The sequence below is a fragment of the Phlebotomus papatasi genome, chromosome 3, assembly GCF_024763615.1.
Source record: "Phlebotomus papatasi isolate M1 chromosome 3, Ppap_2.1, whole genome shotgun sequence".
In the NCBI taxonomy this organism is placed as follows: domain Eukaryota; kingdom Metazoa; phylum Arthropoda; class Insecta; order Diptera; family Psychodidae; genus Phlebotomus; species Phlebotomus papatasi.
This window is the reverse complement of record NC_077224.1, coordinates 36475319-36500863: the sequence shown is the minus strand read 5'-3', so window position 1 is coordinate 36500863 and position 25545 is coordinate 36475319. Positions and strand designations below refer to the sequence as shown.

The following is a 25545-nucleotide window of genomic DNA, read 5'->3' as shown; positions in this document are numbered from 1 at the left end:
GTATGCTGTCACTATGCTGTCAGATTGTACTCAGTGGAAAAAAAGTTAAAATGGAGGGTATCTTTTGCAAGAGAATTTTGTGAAATTGTGAACTAAAAGTATCCTCCACCTTCTCCTTATTGATGGCCAAAGCAAGACAAAGTGTTGTGTAGCATGTGAACAAGTGAAATTCCGCAGGAGAACTCCTCAAAAGCTCAAAATAAGAGTGATTCCCGAGTAAGTAGAACACAGTTACTTCATGTTAAACCTCCTCGGACGTCGTAGTGTTGAAAGAAATTTTTTCACGTCTTTTCCAAAATTTCATCAAAATTCCGTCCTTAAGAATGAACAAATTGTGCCAAAAAATGAAAATTCAGGGCCTCCTGAATGCAAAGTATCGTTCCAAAAACAGCATAGCTCATCTACCTGGGGGCTATTCCTGTAAACAGACGATTTGATTGATTTTCAAGAAAGAGAGGGAAAATGATCTCCAAGCTCGATCGATTTTGCCAAGTTTCAAAGTTTTTTGGGAATGAAATTTGAGGCGACGACGGGTCAAAAAGCGATTTTGGAGAACATTAGGGTACTCAGAAACCTTTCAAATTGTTGGTAAATTTCACGGATAACACGGAAATTCTGGAAAAATAGATGACTATCGTAAAAGATCGCTCTGTGGATAAACTTGTTTATCCAACCTTTAAAGATCGCCACAAAAGAATTTCGTTTAAAGTTTATAACAAATATTTTTTCAAATGAAATATTTTATTCTACAATAACTTTAATATGTTATTGTTAGTTAAAATTTATATTGCACAAATATTCTATCCAAACCAATTATCCGATTATCCAAGGAATTTTTTGTAGTCTTTTTGCACTTGGTCATTTGGATAATGTGTATATTTTCAATTTTATTGATTATCCGGATTATCCCTTTTATCCAGACCAATATTTATTTTTCTTTGCTTCATAACCTTACAAATTACCTATGTTTTTTATCACTGATTTAAAAAGAATATTTTAATAGCTTGGATAAGATATACCTTTCAAGTCTCAAATAAATATGTATGCATAAAAAAATCTTTAAATTGTTCTATGAGGACTGATGCGTATTATCACGAATTACTATATTCCTGGATAGTAAGTAGAGATTTTCGTGTCTCATAGTAGTGCAAACAAACCAAATAAAAGTGCATCCAGGAATGATGCGATTGATGCTGAGGAATGAAAATGTAGGATTTAAGTGGTTTCCAGTCTCGAGAATACAAGAAGCAAGGGTACGACGTCTTTATTCGTACTTTTATTCACTTTGTTTGCACTACTATGGGACACAAAAATATCTACCTACTATCCAAGAATATAGTAATCCGTGGTATTATCCAGGGAAGATTCTTGATTTTAACATTTTAATTTCTAGATAAAGATAAACGCTTAAAACTTTTATGGAATGGAAATGTCAAAGGCAAAGTTCTCTTTAAAAAATTATAAAACTCTAATAAAACCTTAAATTACTTTACTATAAATAATTAAAATATTACTTAGACTTCTTTTACTTCATAAAAACACTTTTGTACTCATTATTTAACTCAGGTCTAAATGCGTTTGCCGCCGACTTACTTATTACTGTTCTCATCAAAATAACTGTACAAACTTCGAATCATTGAGTCTGTACGCCGTTTTTTTATGAAAATATTACATTTGAAATGAGAAAAATTTAGCGGATAGTCTTATTTATTCAATAACAAGAACTCTTTATTATTATCTAGATCAATATTTCCTGAACAACGGCTACTTTCTTTTAAAATTTTAATTTTCAAATGGAGAAGGCATTTCTGAAAATTCTTGTCTTTTATTATATTTTAATGCTAATTTATGTAATTGATCATAAAACGTACAATAGTTTTTACTAACAATTTCGTGACAGGAAATGAGGTGAAAAAATTGTTAAAGAAGTAGGATATAATTTATATAAAAAAAGGTGAAGATTTATAGATTTCGAACAAACTAAATCCAAGTACATTTAATTTTCCGTTATCCGGATGATTGGAACTCAAAATGACAGATAAAAGTCATGATAAAGAGAAATTTTTGAATTTCCAGAGTTTGACAGCTGTCATATAGATATCGGAAACCTGGATATCAAAGAGCTGACTGTAGGTCTAATGATTTTTTTAAAGTAATCTGGGGATAAAACGAACGTACATAAAACAGTAAAAACTCCTAGATATCATCAAAACAAATTTCATTCGTTATGGCGCTGGCACATCTTTTCAATTGAGCGAAATTCAAAAGATTGAAATTCTACCTCTTACTCTTTCAAACTGGAATCGGATATAGCTGTCTCTTTCCGCCAAATGAAATTTCAAATTGAAATTGAAATTTTCATTTGACAGAAAGAGACAAACATATCTCATTTCAGTTTGAAAGAGTAAGAGGTAAAATTTCAATCGATTGAATTTCACTAAATTGAAAAGGTGTGCCAGCGCCATTATATTTTAATTTTAAAAATGAAAATGATTTGGTTCGAGTACTGAGCAAAGAAACAGTAGCGTTGCTGAAATTTTAGGGATAAAGAATAACACGGAGATGCCACGCCCCCTTGAAAGTCACACCTATTTGTATAATGTGTTGCCCTTCCTATTCAGAATGCTGTCCCAATGCATTGGAAATGCTGAATAAAGAGAAAATTGTGTTGATGCGACGCCTATTTGCTGTATGCGTTGCTCTCAACCAAAATCCAACTTTAATCAATTTTCTCGTGATATAGTGAAAATTATTGAATATACGTAGACAATTATTGAGATGCACAAGTCCCGGGTCACGCCCGATTGTGTATTGACTTCATCCAAAATTTGAATTTCTCTTGCGGTAAGATTGAGTTGAGTGTGTGGAAATAAGTAGAAAAATTTCAATAGGGATAATATTTTGATATTATGATTTAAGAAATAGGCGTGGTCTAACTTTTATAGTCGGTTACGTTACTACAAATAAAGTAATGGGGATAAGCGGCTTGTAAGGCGTAAAAATTGAGCATTATTAATATAATAAAAAGAAAATTTAGTTAAGCAATGTATATTTAAAGTTGCTTAACTAAGTAAATTAGAAAAAACTCGAATAAATTATGCCTTTGATTTTCAAGTTTTTGAAATAAAAAGTTCTTCGATATTAGTTTTAACATTTTCGTGATAGATTTAATATATTCATCAATCAAGAAAACAAAAACCTTTATAGTTTGCATAAAGTAATTAGTTTAGACTTCGTCAAGCTACAGATAAATGCGTTTATAGAGGAGAAAGAAATAGAAAAAGTCGAATAAATCAAAGCAACTCGCCTATTTCGAACCATGACTATTTAGACATCTATGTATTTTTTGAGATGCATCAAAATATTTCCTAATTTTGTATTTTGTTAACTGAAAAATTACAGTTTTCCAAGTTGTTATATAATGTTGGTTTAGTCTGATATTTCACCTACTTTAAATTTATTTTTGGTTCAAAATATAATTTCATTAGTAAGATCAGCAGAACAACTTTTCTCTAAATAAATAGTCGAAACTAGTTATAAAAGACAGTACGTCATATTTTAAGTTCACAATTTATCTCTAAATTTGGATAAAGATGACAGTATTTTATCCAAAACGAAACGTCACCAAAAACTAACTTAAGAACTTAACAGAAAACACTCCGTGTTATTTTTAATGATCTGTGGTAAGTTCCAAAATGCCAGGGGTAGATTTTGAGAATAAAATCACTTTCGAGGGGATTTTAGAGTAGCAGTATAACGATCCAAATTGACACGAATACATAAGGTGAAAGAGAGAGAGAAGTACATAACCATTTAGTATGAAATGTGACGTGGCATTCCCATATCTCGGTTCTGTAGTGAACTTTCTTGCTCAGACATTGTGGTGAGCGACACACAGAAAATTCCTCTCTGCTCTTTTGCCCTGTAGTGCTACTATACGTTTCCATAGGATTTTATATTGTGGAGATTACGCTTATTCGTATATACCTCGAGTGAGGTTTTGTGCTCATCTCCGCTTCGACTGAGTGCACAAATTTTTACTCGACCCTACTGTATCTCTCCGTTTTGAACTGCGTTTTCTCTTTTTTTTCAATATATCCCCTCAACTTTTACTATTGCGTTTTTATATTATCCAGATTTATCCAAAATTATATAAACAATTTTCAAAGCAATTTAATGAAAAACGATTTTATTCATAATAAATTATTCACTGATAACATTAAATATTTATAAGTTTCTTTTAAGATTTTTATCCAACTTTATCCGACTTTTTGACATTTCCAATGACATATAAAGTATGCACAGTTCAATTTCTGTACAAGAATTTATCTTCAACTTGTTACAATTTTTCCACGAGACGTATGCAGCAATTTTAGGATATTGCGCGCTATAATCCCCTAAAATCGCCCTCGAAAATGTTATAAGGATTATTCTTTGTATGAAAAGCAAAGTAAAGACGTAAAACTTGTTTTTATGCTTCAGTTATGACGCATCAGGGTTACAAAATTTCATGAAATTTACTTGATTGATGTATGCCATGAAATATTGATAAGAATGCTATTTATTTTTGAAAGTGATGAATTGCAATTTCACAGCAGTTATTGCTCGAACTTTATAGCTAAGCTTTGACTACTTACTTCCACCTTAGAGCCCAAATAGACTCAGGCAGATCCTCGAGAATATCTGAAAAATTGGGCAGTAAAAATTTATCTTAAATAGCCATACTCTGAGGGCTTAAGGATCATAGATTAGAGATGCTTTCTACATAAATCCCCTTTACCCTAAAATCATCTAGTGTCTAAATTTACAGGCTAAATATTTTCGAGGATCAGCCTGAGTCTATTCTTACCCTTAGGGATCGCAATTTTCCTGAAAAAAAGAAAATAGATCTTTTCCTTTTCTTCTACGAAGAAAACTGAACTGAAAAAGTTAGAAAAAACCTGTAGGGAAAAGTGCAGATGATTCGTACGATTCAAAGCTTTAATTCTTTTAGCTGAGATTCTTTACAATCTCAGCTTTAGTGGTCACAGGTGAAATCCGACCTCGTCAGATCGAGCTCAAATTTTGGATGTAGACGTCTTGACACACAAATATCGTGTGCTAAAAATCGATTTTCGTGGACATTCCGTCTCGTCCGTCGTACAACCACTTCTGGAGAGATATCGACAAGCGGTTTTCGGCAAAGGTTAAATATCGATGGGCCGCTAGAAGTAGGTGATGTCAGATCCAGCCCCCCACCCCTTCCACCATTTTAGAACACTCCCAAAATTTGTTTTCTCGATAATTCAGCCCCTATGGCATCGATCGATCTCAAATTTTAGTATGTTATAGTTGGACCTAAGAGCTTTCGATCAATACTGAATGTAAGGTTCCTCGAGCCCCCTGACCCGAGCTAGAAGGGGTCAAAAATTGAATTTTCAAATGGCCATATCTCCTATTCTAATTGTTAGAATTCGAAAAAAATGGTGTTTTGGAAAGCTCTCGTGGAGTACAACCCCACTGACCCCGCAACTTCATCCGATTTAATAAAAAAAATGGGGCCTAAAACCCCATATTACCATTTGGATTTACGAATCCATTGTTAGACCACTCATAGCATACGGCTGCCTAGTTTGGTGGAAGTAAACCCAACAAACTAAGGCTACAAACCAACTTCAGAAGGTACAAAGGCTCGCTTGCTTTACTATACCAGTAGCCATGAGATCTTGTCCAACTGCGACAATGGAAACCATCCTGGATATGGTATCTCTACAAATCTTTTTGCAGAAAACTGCAACCCAACAAGGGCTAGCAATCACTATGATCAAGAACTTTAAACCCAGGTAACCTTATAGGTCACCTAGAAATACTCAAACACCTACAGAACACCCCAGTTGAAGTGAAACTGCATGATCTCAGAATCAAAAGACGGGTAATCGGGAACAAATTCAATGTAGCAATACTTGACAGACAAGATGCACTCCAACATGCCGATGAATCGAAAAATCATTCGTACACGGATGCTTTTAAAATGGAATGCGGATGTGACATGGGCATAGTTGGCCCTGACATATATATTTCACTCCTCTTAGGTGCTAACATCTCAGTCTTTGAGGCAGAGATAATAGCCCTGTACTGCAGAATATGGGAGGAACTATGCAGATTCCACCACTATTAAAATGTTCTCAGACAGCCAAGCAGCTCTGAGAGCTCTGCCTCTGTCATCAAAACGTCCGAACCTGGAGTTTTACTGTCCTTTATTAAGGGCGCCAAAATAGAGCTCTAACAAACAAGGAGGTTGGGTACAATGAACTGATCAGTCGCAGTGCCCGGGACTGTTTCTAGAACCACCTCAACATTAATAATAATAATGTCTGCACTCTTTGATATTCATTCAAATTTTGTCTATCGCTCGTTTCTTCGACTGACTTCGTCTGTCCGGAGTGCCTCCGTGCTGCAATTAATTTAAGTATCGTCCGTTCTGTCCATTGACCACGAAGTCGGAAACGAAAGAAAGGCTGTATTAGAAGAAGTAAAAGGACTTTATTTATAGGACAATCAAGAACAGTAAATGGGAATCAAAGAAAATATTAAGAGGACAGGGTTTGAAAGCTCAGGTAAAATTTAATGTTAGGATCTTGATGCTCTCATGGCTGTCTTAGTCTTTAAATAAATACCAATTGCACCTAGCTTTTGATACGGATTATTATTTTAAGAACTAAAGAATATATTCGATATATTCCAATGGAAAAATTCCACTCTCCGATGGATAAACTCTCAGAGCTCTAATTCCTAGATACCTGAACAAGAAAGATTATAAAATAAATATTCGGCGAAAAAAACTAAATTCGCTTAGTATCGATGGTTTGTTTCGAAAACAATATTAACTACTTTCCTTTGAACAATAAATTCAATTAAAAGATACTCAAATTCAAAAGATAATTTTGGATTTTAATTTCATTTGATTGAGGCACGAGGCTCGTTTCTTGACAAGCAAAATTGTTGTACAAGAGTGCTAAAAAATTAGTACTTAAAATTCCCGCCAGAGCATATGATTTTGGTACGTCTTATTTATCAACCGATTTAACTATGTTTCCTTAAAAAATATATGGCTGCGACGCTTTGTCATTCTTTTAAATGACATTTATACTTTATCCAGAAAGTTGGATAATAAATTTACATTTTTTTTACTAAGGCGGAAAATGCGACGTGATAAGTTATGAGAATTTTTATGATGGGAAAAATATTCTTATCTCATTTCAGATACCAACAGTGATAAATACTTATCATTGTTATCATTGCTGAAATTTGTACACGGCCGGAATGCCGCCTGTACATATTGCAAACGAGGGTGAACAGGATAAAAGTGGATGCCAAAATATGGTATCTAATCTACCACTCCTCTTTGCTGGTGGTTATCCTACAACTTTGGATAAAATGACTGAATGTCAAATAGAAAAATTCATTCCCTTTATGGTTCAATGTTCTCTGGGATATATTCAACTGCAATCAAATCGTGGTGAATATAGAGAACCGGAATGGTGGCCAGATGATGTGCCCTTTGTCATACCCCTCATGAGGCCTAAAGATTTTAGTGGAGTAAGTTTATGTGCAGTCAATCTTCAGTATAAGTTAGTATACTTATATTGTTGATGTTTATCTGTTTCTATATAGGATTGGCGAGCAAAATTAAGAGAAATTGTGGTAACATGCTATTCTTTCCACAAAAATGTCTTTCTTTTGCGGTTTTGCAAAGAATTGGCAACTTATGAACCAGAATGTCTTCGTTTTATCAACAATTATAATTCCACAACATCTCTGTTCGATAGAACAAACAATAAATTATTAGTCACCTTTAGAAATGAAAATATGGTGAGTTGATTTTTTTCTTTTAATTAAAAGATTTTAGACTTTTTTTTATCAAGGATTTACATAAAAGTTTTTGACATTTCTATGACAGCTCTATGATCAGCAACAAATCTCTAACAAAAAAACACTCCTACCACGTAACAACAGTTCCCAATCACTTGATAGTTGTCAGCAAATGGTGGAACCAGCCCTCTTCGATATTTATCTCTGTGATAACTGTGACGCCGAATTGTACTCCATGGAAGCATTCATGGTGAGTGTTTTTTTTTTATTCTTTTTCTGCTCAAGTGTGATGGTATGAATGTGAAAGAAGAGAGTATTTGTGAATGGTTACCATACGAGCATACCAGATTACCTTCTGAGGAATACACTCTGTAGAGGTGGCAATCAAAAACTCGGAATACGGTTTTGGGTTAAATTTCACTCAACTGAAAATTTACTGCAAGAAAAGCAATTTTGATAGTAATATGTTAAAGTTTCTTATAGCGCTACGTAAAAAGCGGTATAGAGAGCATGAACTGAAGTCAAATTTAATATTTATAAAAAAAATGCAAGTTATTAAGTGTTTTTTTTAATAAACAAAATATGGATTACAGTAGAATTCCTGAAACTTGAACGACGACAGTTAAATACAAAGCGCAAAATTAGAGTTTATAAAAAAGATATTCGTATTATGCATGAATAAAAATCAATTTTCTTTGTTATTTACTGAATACACTGAATATTTTATTGTATAAAATGATAAGGAAATGAGTCATCAGAATGGTTTGTAAGAAACTATACGGGCAGTATAGCTTTTAAGAAAGGGGAATTCTTCAATTTTGTTGCAAATAAACAATTTTGAGTTGGAAAATTTAAAGGAAAAAATAAAGAACCAAACAAATGATGAAAGATATTCTACATTGAAAGCATTGTTCTTGAAACGACAAAATAAGATGGAGTCATCATTTATGAACAACTTATAAAAGTCTTAATTTTTTACCTAAAACAGTTTTCAAAAAATCATAAAACTAGCATTTTATGATGCGATTAAAAATTTGGTAATATACTACTTCAGAATTTATTTTAGGTAGAAACAAGATTTCTGCGTGATGTCCATAATGGTTTCCACACACCAAAGAAATTTATGTCCATGTTTGACAGTTTTTCCTATATAAGCTTCAATATGGCCATAAAGTTTTTTAGTGTGTTGAGGCCAATAGATGGCATCACTATCAAAACACTGAGCGTGGGCACTCAATGTGGCAAATGATATAAAGTACTCTCTATAATGCAAGTGTCTTGATTCGAATCCTCTTTAAATCACCAGGAATTGTGGGGTAAAAGGTGTTCGAATTGCATCCAGTGAGCTTCACTGCATTTGATTCCACAGGGCATTGGACTGACAACTCTATTTCTGTATAAGAAAAAACAATAATGAATGTTCTGAACTCTCCTTGTGGGAAGACCTAAGTTCCTTTATGGAGCGTTGTGCCACCATTATTATTAATATTGTTATTTACTATCAGAAAAATTTGAACGTCGAATCAGTCACCTTTCAAACTATACGAATCAAAAATGACAGCAATTGGGCCGGATTTACAAGTTACAGCAGTTATGGCCTCTACACTCTATCTCCGGTTCTAATTAACATTTTGAGCTAAATTTTGGGTTTTTGGTTTCGTCTCGATGAGCACTGTCAGATGGAAGTTCAAAAAGTAACCACAGGTGGCGCTGCGATAGCGTCAAAATTCATGAAAATTCAAACTCATTTTTCTCAAAAACTCCTTTGTGCCAGTTAATCAAATTTTAGGGTGTTATAGTCTAGGTTATGAGGTTTCCAAAAAGCGGCGTAGGTTTGCGGTGGTTATAATAGAACCGGAGATATGAGGGGTCAAAGTTCACAAAATTCAAAAAATCATATCTCCGGTTCTATTTGACCGATTTTGATGAGTAGGGGCTCAAACGAAAGATCTCACAAAATACGACAACTTTCTATAACATTTGAACTTCGTCAAACCAAGACCAGGGGCGCCGCAGTCGAAAAACCAATTTCAATATCACATAACCTTAATTATCTCGACTGTCGCTGAACCGATTTTGATCTTTACTTCGACGTAATTGTAGAGGACATTTGTATCCACATTTCGTCCCATACATCATTTTCCGCTCGGACTACACTATCTCTCCGATTTTGCCGTTTAAGTGTGAAAAAATTGATTTTTCCCATAATAACGCTTTGAAACCACTCAGATGCCAATTTGACTGGTTCTACTCGACCGCTCTGGATGAAAAAACGAATTCAGAAACAAACAACCTCGCTTATCTTGTCTTCTGAGTAATCGATGAGATCAGGTTCTATAGGAAAATTATAGAGTACATTCCAGTCTACATTTCACTCATATATCACTTTTCTGTCAGTCCATCCAAATCCTTGATATTTTAGTTTAAATACAAAATTTGTATAATTTCACGAATTTGATTCAAGATAACTGAATAGCGTCCCCCAACTTCAGCTCTACATCGAATTTGCATGCATTCCGAGTTAGCTCATATTAAGAATCTAACCTACATAAGCCGGTTAGGATTATTTGTCTCTTTAATCTTTGCCGAAAACCGCAATTCGATATCTCTCTTAGTTTAGGAGATACAGTAGGCTCTATCTCAATCGGGCATATGGGGAAAAATGTCATCCAAATTATCGAGAGATTTGGGCATTAAAATCATTATAAATTCCACAAAAAGCGCTCAAATTTAAAGAAATACAGCGAATTTGAACAAATTTGCTTTAAAATCAAACGTGAAAATCGTTAACAAAATTTTGTGCCCGATTGAAAAAGAGCCGATTGAGCGAGAGTCTACTGTATTAAGCTCCAAAGAGCGACTGGCCGTACGGACGGACGGGAACATTTTTTATCCATCATTATATTCGTGATCAGGAAGTGGCCAAATACAAATTTGGAACCGATGAGAACATGACATTTTGTTAGGATTATAGTATAGGGGAGATTTTTATAAGAATCTCATCTAATACGAAAATGTACGTACTGATAATGACAGCTCTGAACTAGCGCAGATTAATATTTTTCCCGTAGAGAAATTTTTAATTGGCTATTATTTGATTTAACTTTCTCGTCAAAAAAAAATGGTTTGTTGGAGGAAAACAGAACTAATGAAGAGCAGGGAAAGAATTGAGCTTTATTGCACAATAAGCAATATCCATGTGCCGAAAAAGTGCACATTTCACAAATAAGTGAGAAATTTCAGTTGTTATAGGTACTTTTAGTTTCTGAGTGCAACGCAATTTGCTTTTATTTGTCTCCATTTTGCTATTCATTAGGAAATCTTCTTTACTTTTAGTTAAGCGGTTCTACAGTAAGAAAAACAAGCAAAATTATAAGTTTTTCGATGATAAAAGTGCGTGTTGCTTCGATTAACTAAAATTTCCACAAAGTTCAGGGTCGCATTCAAAAGTTTTAGGGGTATTTTTAATATTTCGTCACGTAAATAACCAATTATCGTAAGTTATTATAACTTCATGGATTATTCAATATTTTGCCTCAGGGGTAGACCATTTTTTTAATAGATGAAATTTCCGAGAATGATGTTAAAAGTTTTTTTTTATTAATTCCTTTTGCGAGTGTTTTAAAAGTTTGAGGATTGCATTTTTGATTTAATATCAATAACTTTTAAGATTTTTTGCAATAAGCAAAAATTGAAAGCAAGGAAAATTTGAAGAGCATCTGCCATTTGAGATTTCCCCATTACCACTCCTCCTTACCCAAAACTTCAATTTTATAATAACTTTGTAATGTCTATTCTTTTTCTTGTTCCAAAAACTATTTAACTTTTTAACTAGAGTTTGGATATATCTATACAATATTTTGTGCTTTTTGTATAGTACTGCAATCTAGGCTATTATATGACTAATGAATTGCCATTTTGCAACACGACCTCCAGTATTCAAAATAAAAATACTGCGCAATAAAATATGTCTGGTCACAAGAGTTATTCTTAGTTATATTTAGCGTAAAAACAAACTAATTAAAAATGCTTTTAAAATTGAATTACAAACTAGCGATAAGGTTGGCAAGTCTATATCAGCTTATGGTAAATGAGATTCTTAGTGTGAACCAACTCTGGAGGAGTTTCAATTTTTGGAGAATTTTTGGAATCATTTCAAGAAAACAAGAAATTTAATATAATTGAAATCTTAAAATATTGGCCTCAATTCTGAGATCAGGATCAAAAAATTTCAGGATTTTGGTATTGTGAAATCAAAAAATCAAGATCATGATGTCAAATTTGTGAAATGTTTTGGTATTTCGATATCCAAGATGCAAAATATGTAGATTTCAAGATTTCCAATTCTAGAAGAAAACATTTCAAGACTTCAAGACGTTAAATTTCTTGATTTCTTGAAATAATTCCAAGGAGCTCTCGGAGGTGCTTAGCATTATCAAGGTACTACGAATTAGAAGTTTTTCACATAGATTTTTTTCTAAATAAGAAATATTGTTGTAATAGAGGGTTGAAAAAGGATAGTAGTATAAAAAATACGATATTTGATTGACCCGCCGATTTAATCGAAATGATTCGTCTTCTAAGACTTTGTCATATTAATAATTGAGTATAAAAGACAACACGTAACATTACATAATAGAGCCATTTTAATAAAATAAAGTACGGGAAATATCTTCTAAATACACATTCCATTATTTATATTCGGAAAAAACACAATTTGAAATTCCTTCGGAGCATTTTTGTGTTGCGCTTGAAGTCCACCAGAGGCGCATAGAGCAGATGGTAAAAATTTGACAGTTCAATATAGGAATTTCCATCCGGAATTCTCGTCCGGAATAAAATATTTCGTGGGAATTCCGACTGTTCACACGGTAAGTGTGAAAAATCTTAAAATCTTGGTTCTTAGCTAAGACATTTTAAAGATCTACAAACGCATGATGTCAGAATATGAAACCTTATTTTGAAAATTTTTGGTAGCTTGATATTTTGATCTTGATATTGGTCTAAGAATTGAGGCCATTGGTTCCGGAATTGCAAATTTTAAAATCTACACGGTTTGAGTCTTGGAATTAAAGATTTTAAAATGTTTGACATTTTGATGTTGGTCTCAGAATTGAGCCCAATGTTCCATAAACTTACAGTATTTTGTTGAGACATTTTATTTGTGCTTAAAATCATGAAATTCGGTCAAATAAAAGTAGAATGCTTGCTTTTTCTATATAAGTATTTCTGGACAGAAAATCATAGTCTTCTAGTGATGATTGATGAGAGAAAATTTTCGGAAGGAAGATTCGTCCAGACGCGGCAACACAATCTGTGGAGCTTTCAACCCAAAAGATAGAAAAACTCACTCTTCTACAGAGCTTTCGACACGCTTCGTGTCTTCCTCAGTGGTCGAATAATGTCAAAGACCACTGGGTTTCGTTAGGTGGGCGGTCTTACAAACTTGACGGGAGTGTTCCAGGGTTTTCACACAAAGATCTCGGAGACAAAGCACCAGACACTGTTCAATCAGGAGACAGTTGTCATCCTCATCAGTTGTCTCCTGATTGAAGAGTGTCTGGTGCTGTGTCTCCGAAATCTATTAAATAAACTATTAAATTAAATTAAATATAATTTTCTTTATTGCTTTTTGTGTAAAATGTTGTGTAAATTTTTGTGTAGTCAAATTTGATGGTAGAGAACTATCATGTGAACCCCAAATGGTGAAGTTTGAGGAACTCTACCGTAGATCCATAATCTGAATTTAACATCAAATTATAAATAGTAAAACCCAAAATGTATCGTGAACTTTCTCAGACCTCTTAATTTAATAGTAATATAAGTTTGTCTATAAGTCCGCTTGTCATTACTTTTTATTCATTCACTGGACTATTTCGAGACTGATACGCTAGCTGAAGAAATCTGCATTTGCTGAGTCTCAAAACCAAGGCCTCACAGTTATAGAGACACTACCAACTGATCCACTAACACTCTTAAGATAAAAGAGGTAGTTATAAGAAGATATCATGATTCAAAAATCGTTTTGATTTTTCTCACTTGATATTTATTAAACTTTGTCGAAAACGTTTCCGAAAGATCCAAAATGAATTTTAACTACGATTATTTTACTGATTACGGCGATTACGGATTGTAATAAACATTTTAGCAAAGTTAGAGATCAATCTTATGCCATTAAACTTCACATGTGGTTTATATTATACGTAATATTATTTAGAATCTCTTGTAGTATACAAATGACACAAATAACAAAAAAAAAAAAAATAAGTCAGAACAAACGGCAAATCTTACATGCAAATTTGAGTTATACGATTGTAAAGCAAATCAAAATTTATCAAAAGAATTTTAAATAAACCGACCTTGAATTTTATAAGAAAAACCAGTGATAAGCCCAGATAAAATTATGGTAGCTGAGAATCTTTACAGGCGACCTCAAAATGCGTGCAAATTAGGGTCCTTACAACTCGAAATACTTAAAAATTCGACTTTGAATTTTGTGGGTAAAGAATAGCCTCGTGCCAATGCTATCCGTTTATGCTACGGCGAACAGTTTGCTCTACGCGATTCTCGATTCTCGAAATCGAAAAATGGGTTTTTAGCACACATCAGAAGTATCAAAACGTGTTTATAAAAAGTTTGTGAGCGATCTGACGAATTAGCTGCCGAATTTCAGCTAATTATCCATACTGTTAACAGTATTACATGAAATCTCTTAAAATAAGAGATGGTTATTTTTCACATAAAAATTTTACGCGACTTGGTATTGTGTTTTTGTAAAATCGAAAAGCTCGTGGGGAACAAAAATGAAAAGTTACAGCAAACGGTGAAAAAGGCCAGGCAGTATAATAAAGTGAGCTCCTTTGTGTGTATATAATGTGGTGCTTTTGACCAGCATGCGCCATCCACTGCCACGCAATGTCATATATACACCAACATTCAACTTTCATGTGTAGTGGAGTAAAACAGGGAGACGCCACGCTGAGTATAGAAAAAATTGTTTGTTGGCTGTCTGCAAGAGAGCATCTGTTATTTTTCACTGACATTTCAGCATAAAAGATTTTGTATGCGTTATTTTTTGGATAAAAGTGACAACTGTCAAGGTGACATTTACTTAAAAGATTTTTGTTGGATAATTTTGTTCTTTTAGGCATGTCTTCTATAAAAAGCTGATGGTTTCAGCAAAATTATTTTTCATGGCTTTTTTTTTGTTGAAAAAAAAATAGAAAAGATATCTTATTAGCTTAGCACTAAAAACGAATTGCACTTTGCCTTGAGTAAAAAAAAAAAACATTCAAGGAATTCATGCTGCAAACTTTAGTAGAGCTCAGGGTAAATATGCGCGCTTTATTTCAATTTTCATTAGAGAGTGTAAAAATTTCCACAGAGTATTAGAGATCATGCGAGGTAAAACTTATACAGCATTTTCTACTGCATACCGATTCATGATGTATACCTTAAAGTGTAATGGGTAGTTCACGAGGGAGAATGACCTTTTCTGAGTATGCTTGAAAATCAAACATTTTTGCTTCAATCCCTTTCTTCTTGATACCTAGGACTTATTTAACAATTCACAGTATTTTCTGATATTCATTCCTTTGTTTTTCCTTAGGTATTTGAATCTTAAAAGTTTCGGGTTTCAAGGAATTAAAAACAAACACTCATTAAAATAATATATACCTAGTGACTTTTTTAAAGGCAATTAAAGAAAATGAATATTGAAAATGAATATATTAATTGAACTTTTCAATCTATTTCTTGAAATATTCCATAGATAATCAAGAGGTGAAATATTCGATAAATATTTCTCTTGCTGACACAAGAAAATTTGAACCTGAGGTTTTTATTCCTATCAACACCAAGTAGATATTCAAGAATATCAAATGAAAACGACTGATTGCAAATGTATTGAATAATAATTCACCGTATCCACAGCTTGAAAAAGATTTCTGTCTCATGTTAAAATTTAAATCTGTCAAACATTTTTTTTTCAATTTTCTTTCAAATTCTTCAGAAAAGTTTCAATGTGCTAGACAAAAATCAATACATACCATCCTTTCATCCAGTTTAGAGATTTAGTTTCTCAATAAAATTTGCTAAAGGAATCATACTTCATTTTAAATCAGCATATTATCAAAGAGGAACTGAATTGTATCTAATATATTTCATTGTCATTAAATGTTCAGGGTATGGAAATATTTTGTTAAAAATAGCGCGATATCAAGTGAAAATAAATAAATAATATATAATTTTTTTTTGATACCAAAGCACGTTTTTCAGAAGTGTTGTCTGGCTGGTTTAAAGCGGTATAGAAAAAAAAAACGTCTCTTCCATTCAAATGTATGATAAGTCAACTTCCTGCATCTTCTGATTTTATTTACTTAATGTATTTTAATCTAATATCAAGTTAATGTGGAAAATTGTACAGTATGTAAGACTAATGTCTTGCAAAGGATTTTATAAGGCCAATATTTAGTGAAATTGTCGAACTGTGTGCACCTCTTCGTCACATATACATCCAGCTGCCATCTTGTCCCTCTCACACCCTTGTAAGGCATTAGTCTTACAAAATCAGAAGTGGGATTGGCTACAGATAGAGGATTTTTATATTCTCTGTATAGGTAATGGATTACAAGTAACAAAAAGAAATATTATCCTATATAGGAGTTACTCTTATCCCTCTTATCAAATTAGAATTAATGCGAATGCAATAGGAGTAAAATTGTTACTTCGAAGAATTTATAAAACCTTTAAAAGTTCACCTTTCACAGTCTATGAATATATCTTTGATATAACTTTGTAAACTAGATGATTTTTGAAAAATGAAGGAACCATTTTGTGCATCTGTCTGATTGAGAATAGAGATAGAGAATAGACCATACGGTTTAAGATAGAGGATTGGGGTTTTTGAGAACCCCTCTCAAAAGTCGGCTGAAGTTCACTGTTCCTTATGTACAGTAGACTCTCTCTCAATCGGGAATATGGGGCAAAATGTCATCCGGTTTAGCGATAGAATTGAGCGTCAAAATCTTTGTAAATTCCACAAAAACCGCTCAATTATAAAGAATCACGATAAAATAGGAAGAACTACAGCGAATTTGAGCGAATTAGCTTCATAATTAAACGTGAAAATTGTCAACAAAATTTTGCGCCCGATTGAGAAAGAGCCAATTGAGTGAGAGTCTACTGTACTCCGAATTGTATACAATACAATTACTATTTAATTGGAAACGACCCGACAATTCTGTGAGGCTATTTACACCGCCGCATTGGATTGGGATTGAGCTGTTCCAAAACCGGATTTACGATAATTAAGTCTTAATCTAAGGCTGCAATCCAAACGATTTCATTGAGGTCATTTAGACTGTCGTATAAGATTCTGACTGAATTGTCCCAAAAACCGATTTTGGAACAATTCAATCCAATGCGGCGGTGTAAATAGCCTCTTTGACTTTAGACGTTGGTCAGTTTTGGGCGAAGTTAGTACGCGATGAAGTAGATACGAAACGACATTTTCACCTATATCATATAAATCACGAGTTCGATCATTCTGCAGAGCTCAGATCCTTGAACTTCTAAACTAGGATTTTTTGATCGATATTAAAAGTAAGCAACGCAAAACAGTTTGTTTTTTTTTCGTGACAAAAAGAATATCACTGAGCTCTACTAAATACAACATCGTAAAATACCGTAACTAAAAATGCACGTAGCAGAATTGTAATCAGGATGAAAACGGTACATGTTACTCTTGTGTTAATTCTGTGTGGAAATTGATTACATTAAGATTAAAGTAGCTATGATTTCACGAATTACGTTAGTACTTGCAACACATTTGCAATATTTGCAAAAGTGATTGTGAGTTGCCAACACTCAATAAGCTGCTGGAAAAGAATCTCAGCTACCATAAGCTTATCTGCGTTTATCAGTATTATATCATCTGTTTAAAATAGTTTGAGTACCGATTGTAGAGAGTACGGTACAACATGAAAAATGTTAGTTAATGTTGAATAGAGAAACGGTATTTAGATTATTATGGGCTCTACAAATTCAGTGAAAGTTTTCGTCAAAATGGAGTATTTTTAAAAAGAAATTATTATTAGCACATGTCTGGAAATAACAAGGAAAGAGACCTAAGTAGAGATTCTGTAAGTGAAGTAATTGGTTCGCTTACTGAACCTTACTTATTGCGAGACTGTTAAAAATAAATAAAAAAATATTGATTTTTAACGCATTTTCGGAGCTATTCTAACATTTTTTTAAGTTAATTAATTACATCTTATATCATCGTATTTGTATCAACATGGTGATCCATTAATAATATTTAGAGAATTCCTAACCTGGAATAATGATGCTTTGCTATTGAAATGAAATTGGACTCAAATGGGCTTATGGTAGGTGATATTCTTTCATTGCAAATTCGTTTTGAGGGCAAATTCGAAGTTCAGATAAGCTTATGGTAACTGAGATACATTACAGGCAACCTCGAAATGCGTGCAACTCCGGAGGTTATTGCAAATTTGAAAGTGTGCAAATTCGATTGTCAGAAATGCACAAAAATACTTGTAAATCTTTAAAGCCGAATGACTCGGAAACTATGTGAGATAGAGACCTTAAACTTGACATCCATTTAGACTTTAGAGCCTTCTTTAGGCTTGAAATATGCCAAGTTTCATTCGAAAACGAAGAAAATTGTGAGTGAAATGAACAAAAATATCTGAAAACCTTTAAAGCCGACTATCTCGGAAACTATAATAGATAGAGACTTCAAAACTTGCAATCCATTTAGAGCCTTCTTTACCTTCTTTAGACCGCCTTCTTCAGACTAGAGGTTTAGGCCAATTCTCGATGGTCTAAAACCTTAAACAGCAATCGCTTTTATTGATTTTTCAAAATGTAATAGGTCATTTGCCCTTAATCTAATCCCAAATCAAAATTTTCCAAAAAATCTTGACTGGCCATATGGCTAAGCCTTAGGTCTGAAACCCGTATAAGGCTTGAAATATGCCAAGTTTCATTTGAAAATGAAGAAAATTATAAGAGAAAGGAACAAATAACTATATCTGAAAAACTGCAAAGCCTAATATCTCGAATTCGCAAAAATCCCTGAAAAATTCCGCAGTCTGCAAAAATCTGTGAAAAGTTCCGCGGTCTGCAAAAATCCGCGAAAAAATCCGCGGTTCGCGAAAATCCGCAAAAAATCTGCGGTCTGCAAAAATCCTCGAAAAATTTCGCTGTCTGCGAAAATTCGCGAAAAATTCATTGGTCCGCGAAAATCCGTGAATGATTCCGCGATCCGAGAAAATTTCCGCAAAGAATTCCTCCATATCGACGGTTCCATTCCATACTATGCTATCTCAGAATGACAACTTTTCAGGTGAGCCATTTGAAGTTGACGATTTCTTATGCTGCGCGTGTAAATTTTTTTCTAAAGTCTCAAATATCTCGTTACCCGGAGATCAGATGATCACCAAATTTTTACCAGTTGTAGATCTCGGTCTCAGGAACAACATATCTCAAAAACTAATACATTGTCATTTATACGTTTTTTTTAAATTCATCTACACAAAAAGCTCTACAAAATGAACCAAAAAAAGGACCGAAAAAGTATAATTGGATAGGATTTCGAGATTAGTTCAGAAAAACCATGTTTTTACACTTTTTTTTTTAAATATCTCAGGAGGTGGTCCGGATATCGTCGGAAGTGAAAAATCACTCAGGGAAAATGCATCAACTTTTTCCAGAGCTTTCGACTCAGCCTCCAAGCCTTCATCAGTGGTCAAGAGAAAACCTTAAAGACTTGACCACTAGGCTTGGAGATTAAGCCGAAAGCTCTGGAAAAAGTTGATGCATTTTCCTTGAATGATTTACCACTTCCGACTATTTTCGGACCCCCATTGATAAAATATCTCAGGAACCGCTGATTTCTGAAAATGTAGCTGCTCTTTTTGGGCATCAGGGATGCTCTAAATCAGATGTGTGCAAGAACAGTTTGAAACCGAACACACGTCAAATGAAACTTGTACGTCGATAGTCAAAACACTACCTGAACAAACTTATTTTGACGTTTATTCGGTTTCAACGGTTCTTGCACACCTCTGCTCTAGAGATTATACAATGCAAATATGAAACCGATCGGAGATGGTCACCAAACTTGGTGATTATAATAGGTGTGATTATGAAAGAATCACGCCTAAAATGAACATGTTTTTTTTAGCACTTTATTGTTTTCAAATGCTGCTATACAATCGACATTTCATATTGGTTCTGGCCACGACTATTTGGTGGTTTTAGAACACAGTGAAAAGCCGATAAAGCAGAACCATTTGAGAACAGTAAGCCGCTAAAATAAAACAAATGCATTTTTCATTGAAATAGGCACCATTAACTCTCTGCTAATGTGATCCCTGGCCTCGTCACTCATAGTTGTGTGTTCAACTCCTGCCGGGTGAAGTTTTAACTTTTGTGATATAAATAATCAATAAACAAGCTTATCAAGTTAAATATAGTCTAGTTCGGTTTAGAGGGTTTAGAGTTAGAGTATGTCTCTTTGAAAAAAAAAATAGAGGATGTGGAAAATAGTTGCAGGTGCTTTTCTAACACCTACGCACTCTGCCCTACTCTCTCAAAACTTTGAATGAATAAGTAAATAAAATTAACCTGATTTTCATCAACCCTCCTAATTTCAAAGCTACATTTACAAACATAAACTGCTAAAATAAACTTTTTCTTACTGCTCGAACTCTTCGGAGAGAGTAGTATATAATCTCTCGATTTTTACCCCCCCCCCCCCAAATTTACACCTTCCACCCCCTGGAGACCACTTTTCTTAACAAATCTTCACGTTTCAGACGATTTTTGCAAAAATGTCGTCACGTTGTTTGTCCGTCTGTCCATCCGACTGTCGCCAGCTCTAGAGGCCAAACGGTTAGAGATAGAGACTTGGGACCTTTGGGGGAACCCCCCATAAGTCGATCCAAGGATCGTTAAAATGCCCCTCATTTCCCCCTACTCCTCCCCTTCCCCTCCAAAACTATGTTTTTTGGAATTGCCCGATAACGCGTCGTGCGATTTTTTTTCTTCATTTTTTGGATATGTTTTAGAGATTAGGGGGTCCGTGGTGCAATTGGTAAGAGCGTTCGGGCGGTGTGATCCCCGGCTCGACTCTCACAGTTGTGAGTTCGAGTCCCGCCCGGTGGAAACGACTGAAGCGTCTGAATGGACATATTTCTCATACACAATGTAATCTGAATAAAAATTTGTAAACTGAAAAATGTACAAAATAGCAAAAAAGCCCGGTACATCAAAATAAAGAAATAAATCTGATCCTCTTCAAGCTTTTCAAGTCATGAACGCTAATCTTTCTAAAATTGAACACTGGGTGTTATCAAACGGATTAATTCTGAATCCTAAAAAGTCACAAGCTATCGTGATTTCTAAAAGAGGAATTGCCATTGACTTCTATCCATTGCACCTTTACGGTGAAACTATACCTTTTTCTGATCAGGTCAAAAACCTAGGTATAATCTTCAATACAACTCTCTCTTGGTCTGATCATACTACTTCTATTTGCCGAAAGGTCAGCTATTCTCTCTATACTCTTAGACGCTTCCGGAACATCACGCCCTATGACACTCGTTTGATCCTCGCGCGAGCGCTTCTTCTTCCATTTCTTTTAATTATGGAGCAGAACTATTTTTTGCGACAGATAGTGACACAATTCGTCGCCTGACGGTTTCATTTAATGATTGTGTCAGGTATATTTGCGGCATAAACCGCCGGGATCACATCACTCCATACAGAAACATTTTCATTGGTTGTGATCTAAGATCCCTTTTGGAGATGAGGGCTGTTCTTTTTCTGTTTGACCTGTTGATTTCTGGAAGTCCCGAGTACCTGTCGAGTCTTCTGGTTAGGGGGGTTCGGCCAGGGTTCGGGGACTCTTGGTGCCTAAAGTGGGCAGTGACTGCCTTTACAGAATCCTGTTTGTTAAGGGCGTTACTGCTTACAATAGCATACCGAATGACAGGCGCAGTTCGGCTGCCGCCATTCCTCATTTTTTTTTCAAATAGAGGCCTGAGAAGCTTAGGATGGAGACACTTATCCTCTTTTTCTTTTTTTTCACTTAATTTTTTTCTTTTCATTTTTAATTCATTCTTCTGTACATTTTTATTTTCAATATTTCCTTTTTTTCTTTTTTTTTTCTTTCACAATTGTAAAAGGGATGATCCTATTTTTGTGAGTAGAGTATATTATTATTATTATTATTAGGGGAAAGTGACCATGCTTGATACTGTAAAATGATGTCCAAGGTTTGTGATTATTTTCTGATTAACACACAAACCGAAGCGATTCTTGCACTATGACAAAAAAATGTCTCACTTATTAGGTTCATAATCCAACCTCAAATAGTTCCTGGAAATCCTTAGATTTTCCTCAAGAAGAAAATGGAAATTCAGTAGCGATTTTTATACAAGTTGGGTCCGGGGTCTTCCTGTATAATAGTTGATTCGACAATTCGGAGGCCCATTTTCACTGCAAAAAATTCACCGGATACAAAAAATTGCACATCAATATTTAGACGAAACTCTAATCTATCTGCTTAAATCGTTTGTACGACTAGTTATTAGTTTTAAAATCACTTTTATGTAATTTTTCTAAGCCATGTTTTTATGACATTAGGGCGCTAGCGAAAACCATTTTTTCACTTTGAGTCCATGAAAATGTCATTCTGCAACCTTAAAATTCAGGCAACAGGGTTGAAGATTATGTCAATTGTCGATAAAATTGGCGGATTGCAATATGTGTAATTATGAAATAATCACATCTAATGATATAGTTGCCACATTAAAATTATCATTCATGGACCCTTCTTAAAATATAGGATGGACACAAGTAGAATTTATGAATTTGTTACCACCCACAAAAACAGTGTCCACCAAGTAAAAATATTTTTACATAAATATTAGTACTGATGACCCCTCTATGTGCCTATGATAGTAGTTTTCGTGAACAGCGACATTAATTAAGAAATACTTATGAAATATCATGTATCGAAATTACAGTTTTGGGCCTATTTTTGATTTTTGCTTCCTGAAACTAGGAAAAAAGAGCTAGGATCCTAATTTTTTTTTAGGAAATGTGAGGCTTAGCACCAGCTATTGAAATATATTGCGATGAGTCATAACTATTGATTAACATAGGAAAAAAATAGTTATTATCAAGCTTGGATCGTATCAAGCATGGTCACTTTCCCCTATAAATGTTTTAGAGATTACCCAGGCGGACATTTCGTCCTTAGACGAAAATACCATTGAATCATTTCTAATAGCGGTTTTTCAAGGTCAAAGGTTAAAAAGACACTAGAAAGCGCATTTATCAAGCGAATGGGGTCATATTTGGGGTCGTTGAAAAGGTCTTGGAATTTCCGACAAAACTAAACCGGTTTCAATCGGTTTTGAATCGGTAATGAACCGGTTCATAACCGATAAAAATTTTTTATCTGAAAATCAATCCTATTTACTTTTAAAACTATTTTGGGGGATCTTTTGAGGTAAATGATGCGAAAGTTCTTTTGCGGTATAGTATCTAAGTCACGAGTTTGAGCATTTCGCAAAGCCTGGGACACTTTGCCACCCCTTTTTTGTAGATTGATGTAGAGAGAAGAGGAAGAGAATGAGTGTGTGAGTTTTGAATGGGATGAGCGATAAAAAAAATGTTAATATGAAGATATGGATGGTACTAAAAGTCAAATATAATGCAATTTAAGTGCCACGTTGCATTTCTTTTTGAGAGAGAGAGAGAAAGAGAGAGGGGGAGGGGGAATAGTGTACAAAAAATATTAATGCATATTATTTATGTGTGGGCCTAAAAATTGAAAAAAGGCATGTTTTGGTGTGTTGTCTCTGCAGGACCACGAGAAAATTTGTCAACCAAATGACGAAGAGGGGGATGATGATGTGATATTCTGTGAATCCGAGGCTGAGGAGCCAGTGGATGAGGATCAACAGCAGATGTCGGCATTTCTCCTGTCACTGGGATTGCAGAGTGCAGAGAATGTTGGTCAGACGGGAGTGGCACGTGGATTTGGTGGTGGTGGAAATGGTAGGGATGCAGTTTTGTCATATTCCTCTTCTTCTGTATTTTCATCACCGGATAAGCATAGGAGTGTACATCGAAGGACACGTGGGAGATTGGCATACAATAAATGTCAATCAATACCAATTTCTTCACCAGCTGGGCAATTGTTGCTCAATACGTCAAAGACTGCCATGAGTTCGGAATATTTGGAGGAGCGATTGGATCGTCAGGAGAGATTTTGTGGGGCTCAACCATTGGGTGGGGAGATGTATTCGCGGAGACGTTGGTTGGATAGTCGGAGGAGTTTGCAATTGAGTTTTCCGGTGACGTATCGAAAGTTATCTGATCATCAGGTTTCTAGTGAATGGCATTCGTACAAATTTCCCAGACGTCAATTTTCCATGGAGCATCGTCGGCAGAATTTAGAGAGGTACAATGCGGTGATACTGAAACAGTGTAAGCCGTGTGTTGTCAAGGTGGAAAAGTTGACGAGGGAGAAGATTGAGGCATTTCTTTTGGATGCCAATCTCAAGGTGATGAATAAGAAATTGATGAAGCATAGGAGTAGAAAAAGAGGTGGACATCCTAAAGTGGTGGAGATCATTGATCTCTGTTCGTCGGATGAGAGTGGTGGGGATGAGGAGGAGGAGATTAATGGGATTGAGGGGGAGGATGGAATTGTGAAGGAAGTGGAAGAGGAGATGGATCAAGAGGCAAAGGGATTGATAGAGATGGAAAAGTTGATGGTTGAGGAGGAGGAGCAGGAGGAAGTGGAAGTTAGTCCAAAGTATGATGGGAATTTTATCTCAATGCCAATGGGATTGTCAGCTGAACCGCTCAAACCGTCGGTTTTTCTCTTTTCTAACAATACCACCACCTCAATTGAGCAATTGCACAGTGCTCAGATTTATCGACTGCCCACGAAGATTCATCAGAATCAGGAAAATATAATATCACGGAATTTCTGGCATACCTCATCGAAGGCTTCGTGCCATTTTGCGCCATATCCCAGCAGTAGGACGTCATCGGCTGTGGGGGATAGAAGAGATGGTCAGAGAACTGTGGTCACGGGTAGAATAATGCCACCACTTATCAGACTGGCGGCAACATCAGGTGCCAAATCAATTACAGCCAATGTCACCATCTAAAAAAAAGGGAGAAGAGGCAGATTGGCATCTCCTCGAACACACAAAAAGGGGCACACGCCTGAGAAAGGAAAAGAGGATAATCATGTGAGTTTTCTCTGACCATTAAACACAAAAAGAAAATTCCTTTCTCAGTTACAATTTCCACGGTAAAAGAAAAAAAACGCGCGTACCTCTATTTAAGCATTAGATGTTCTCTATTAATTACTATAAAAAACAAAAATATTACTAAATGTAAAACCATCAAAAAAAAAAAGCATAAAAGTATCAATTTTCATGGAAATACATCATTTTTTTAATCCTAGTTGTACATAAATTATTTCATACAATGCAAGTTATTCATTATTATTTCTATTTTCGAGAGAAAAAAAAAGAAATGGGGATTCTAATTCTAATATACAATCTCATATTGGAATTATTTTATTTGAACAAAAAAAAAATGAAAGAAAAATTATTTAAGAAGTATGTTTATGCC

General features: G+C 34.6%; 1 protein-coding gene across 2 annotated transcripts; it reads left to right on the top strand.

Annotated features, from left to right (window-relative positions):
* Positions 1 to 12: 12 nt before the first annotated feature.
* Positions 13 to 25374, top strand: LOC129805521 (uncharacterized). Of its 2 annotated transcripts, none has more exons than XM_055853485.1 (5): positions 13 to 216; positions 7243 to 7578; positions 7654 to 7851; positions 7940 to 8101; positions 23757 to 25374. In XM_055853485.1, exons 2-5 carry the CDS (start codon positions 7303 to 7305, stop codon positions 25071 to 25073), a joined length of 1953 nt encoding a protein of 650 aa, XP_055709460.1. In that variant the 5' UTR covers positions 13 to 216; positions 7243 to 7302; the 3' UTR covers positions 25074 to 25374. The 2 variants fall into 2 exon arrangements, with proteins under 2 accessions (XP_055709460.1, XP_055709459.1); XM_055853484.1 differs by having other exon boundaries at positions 23730 to 25374.
* Positions 25375 to 25545: the final 171 nt, after the last annotated feature.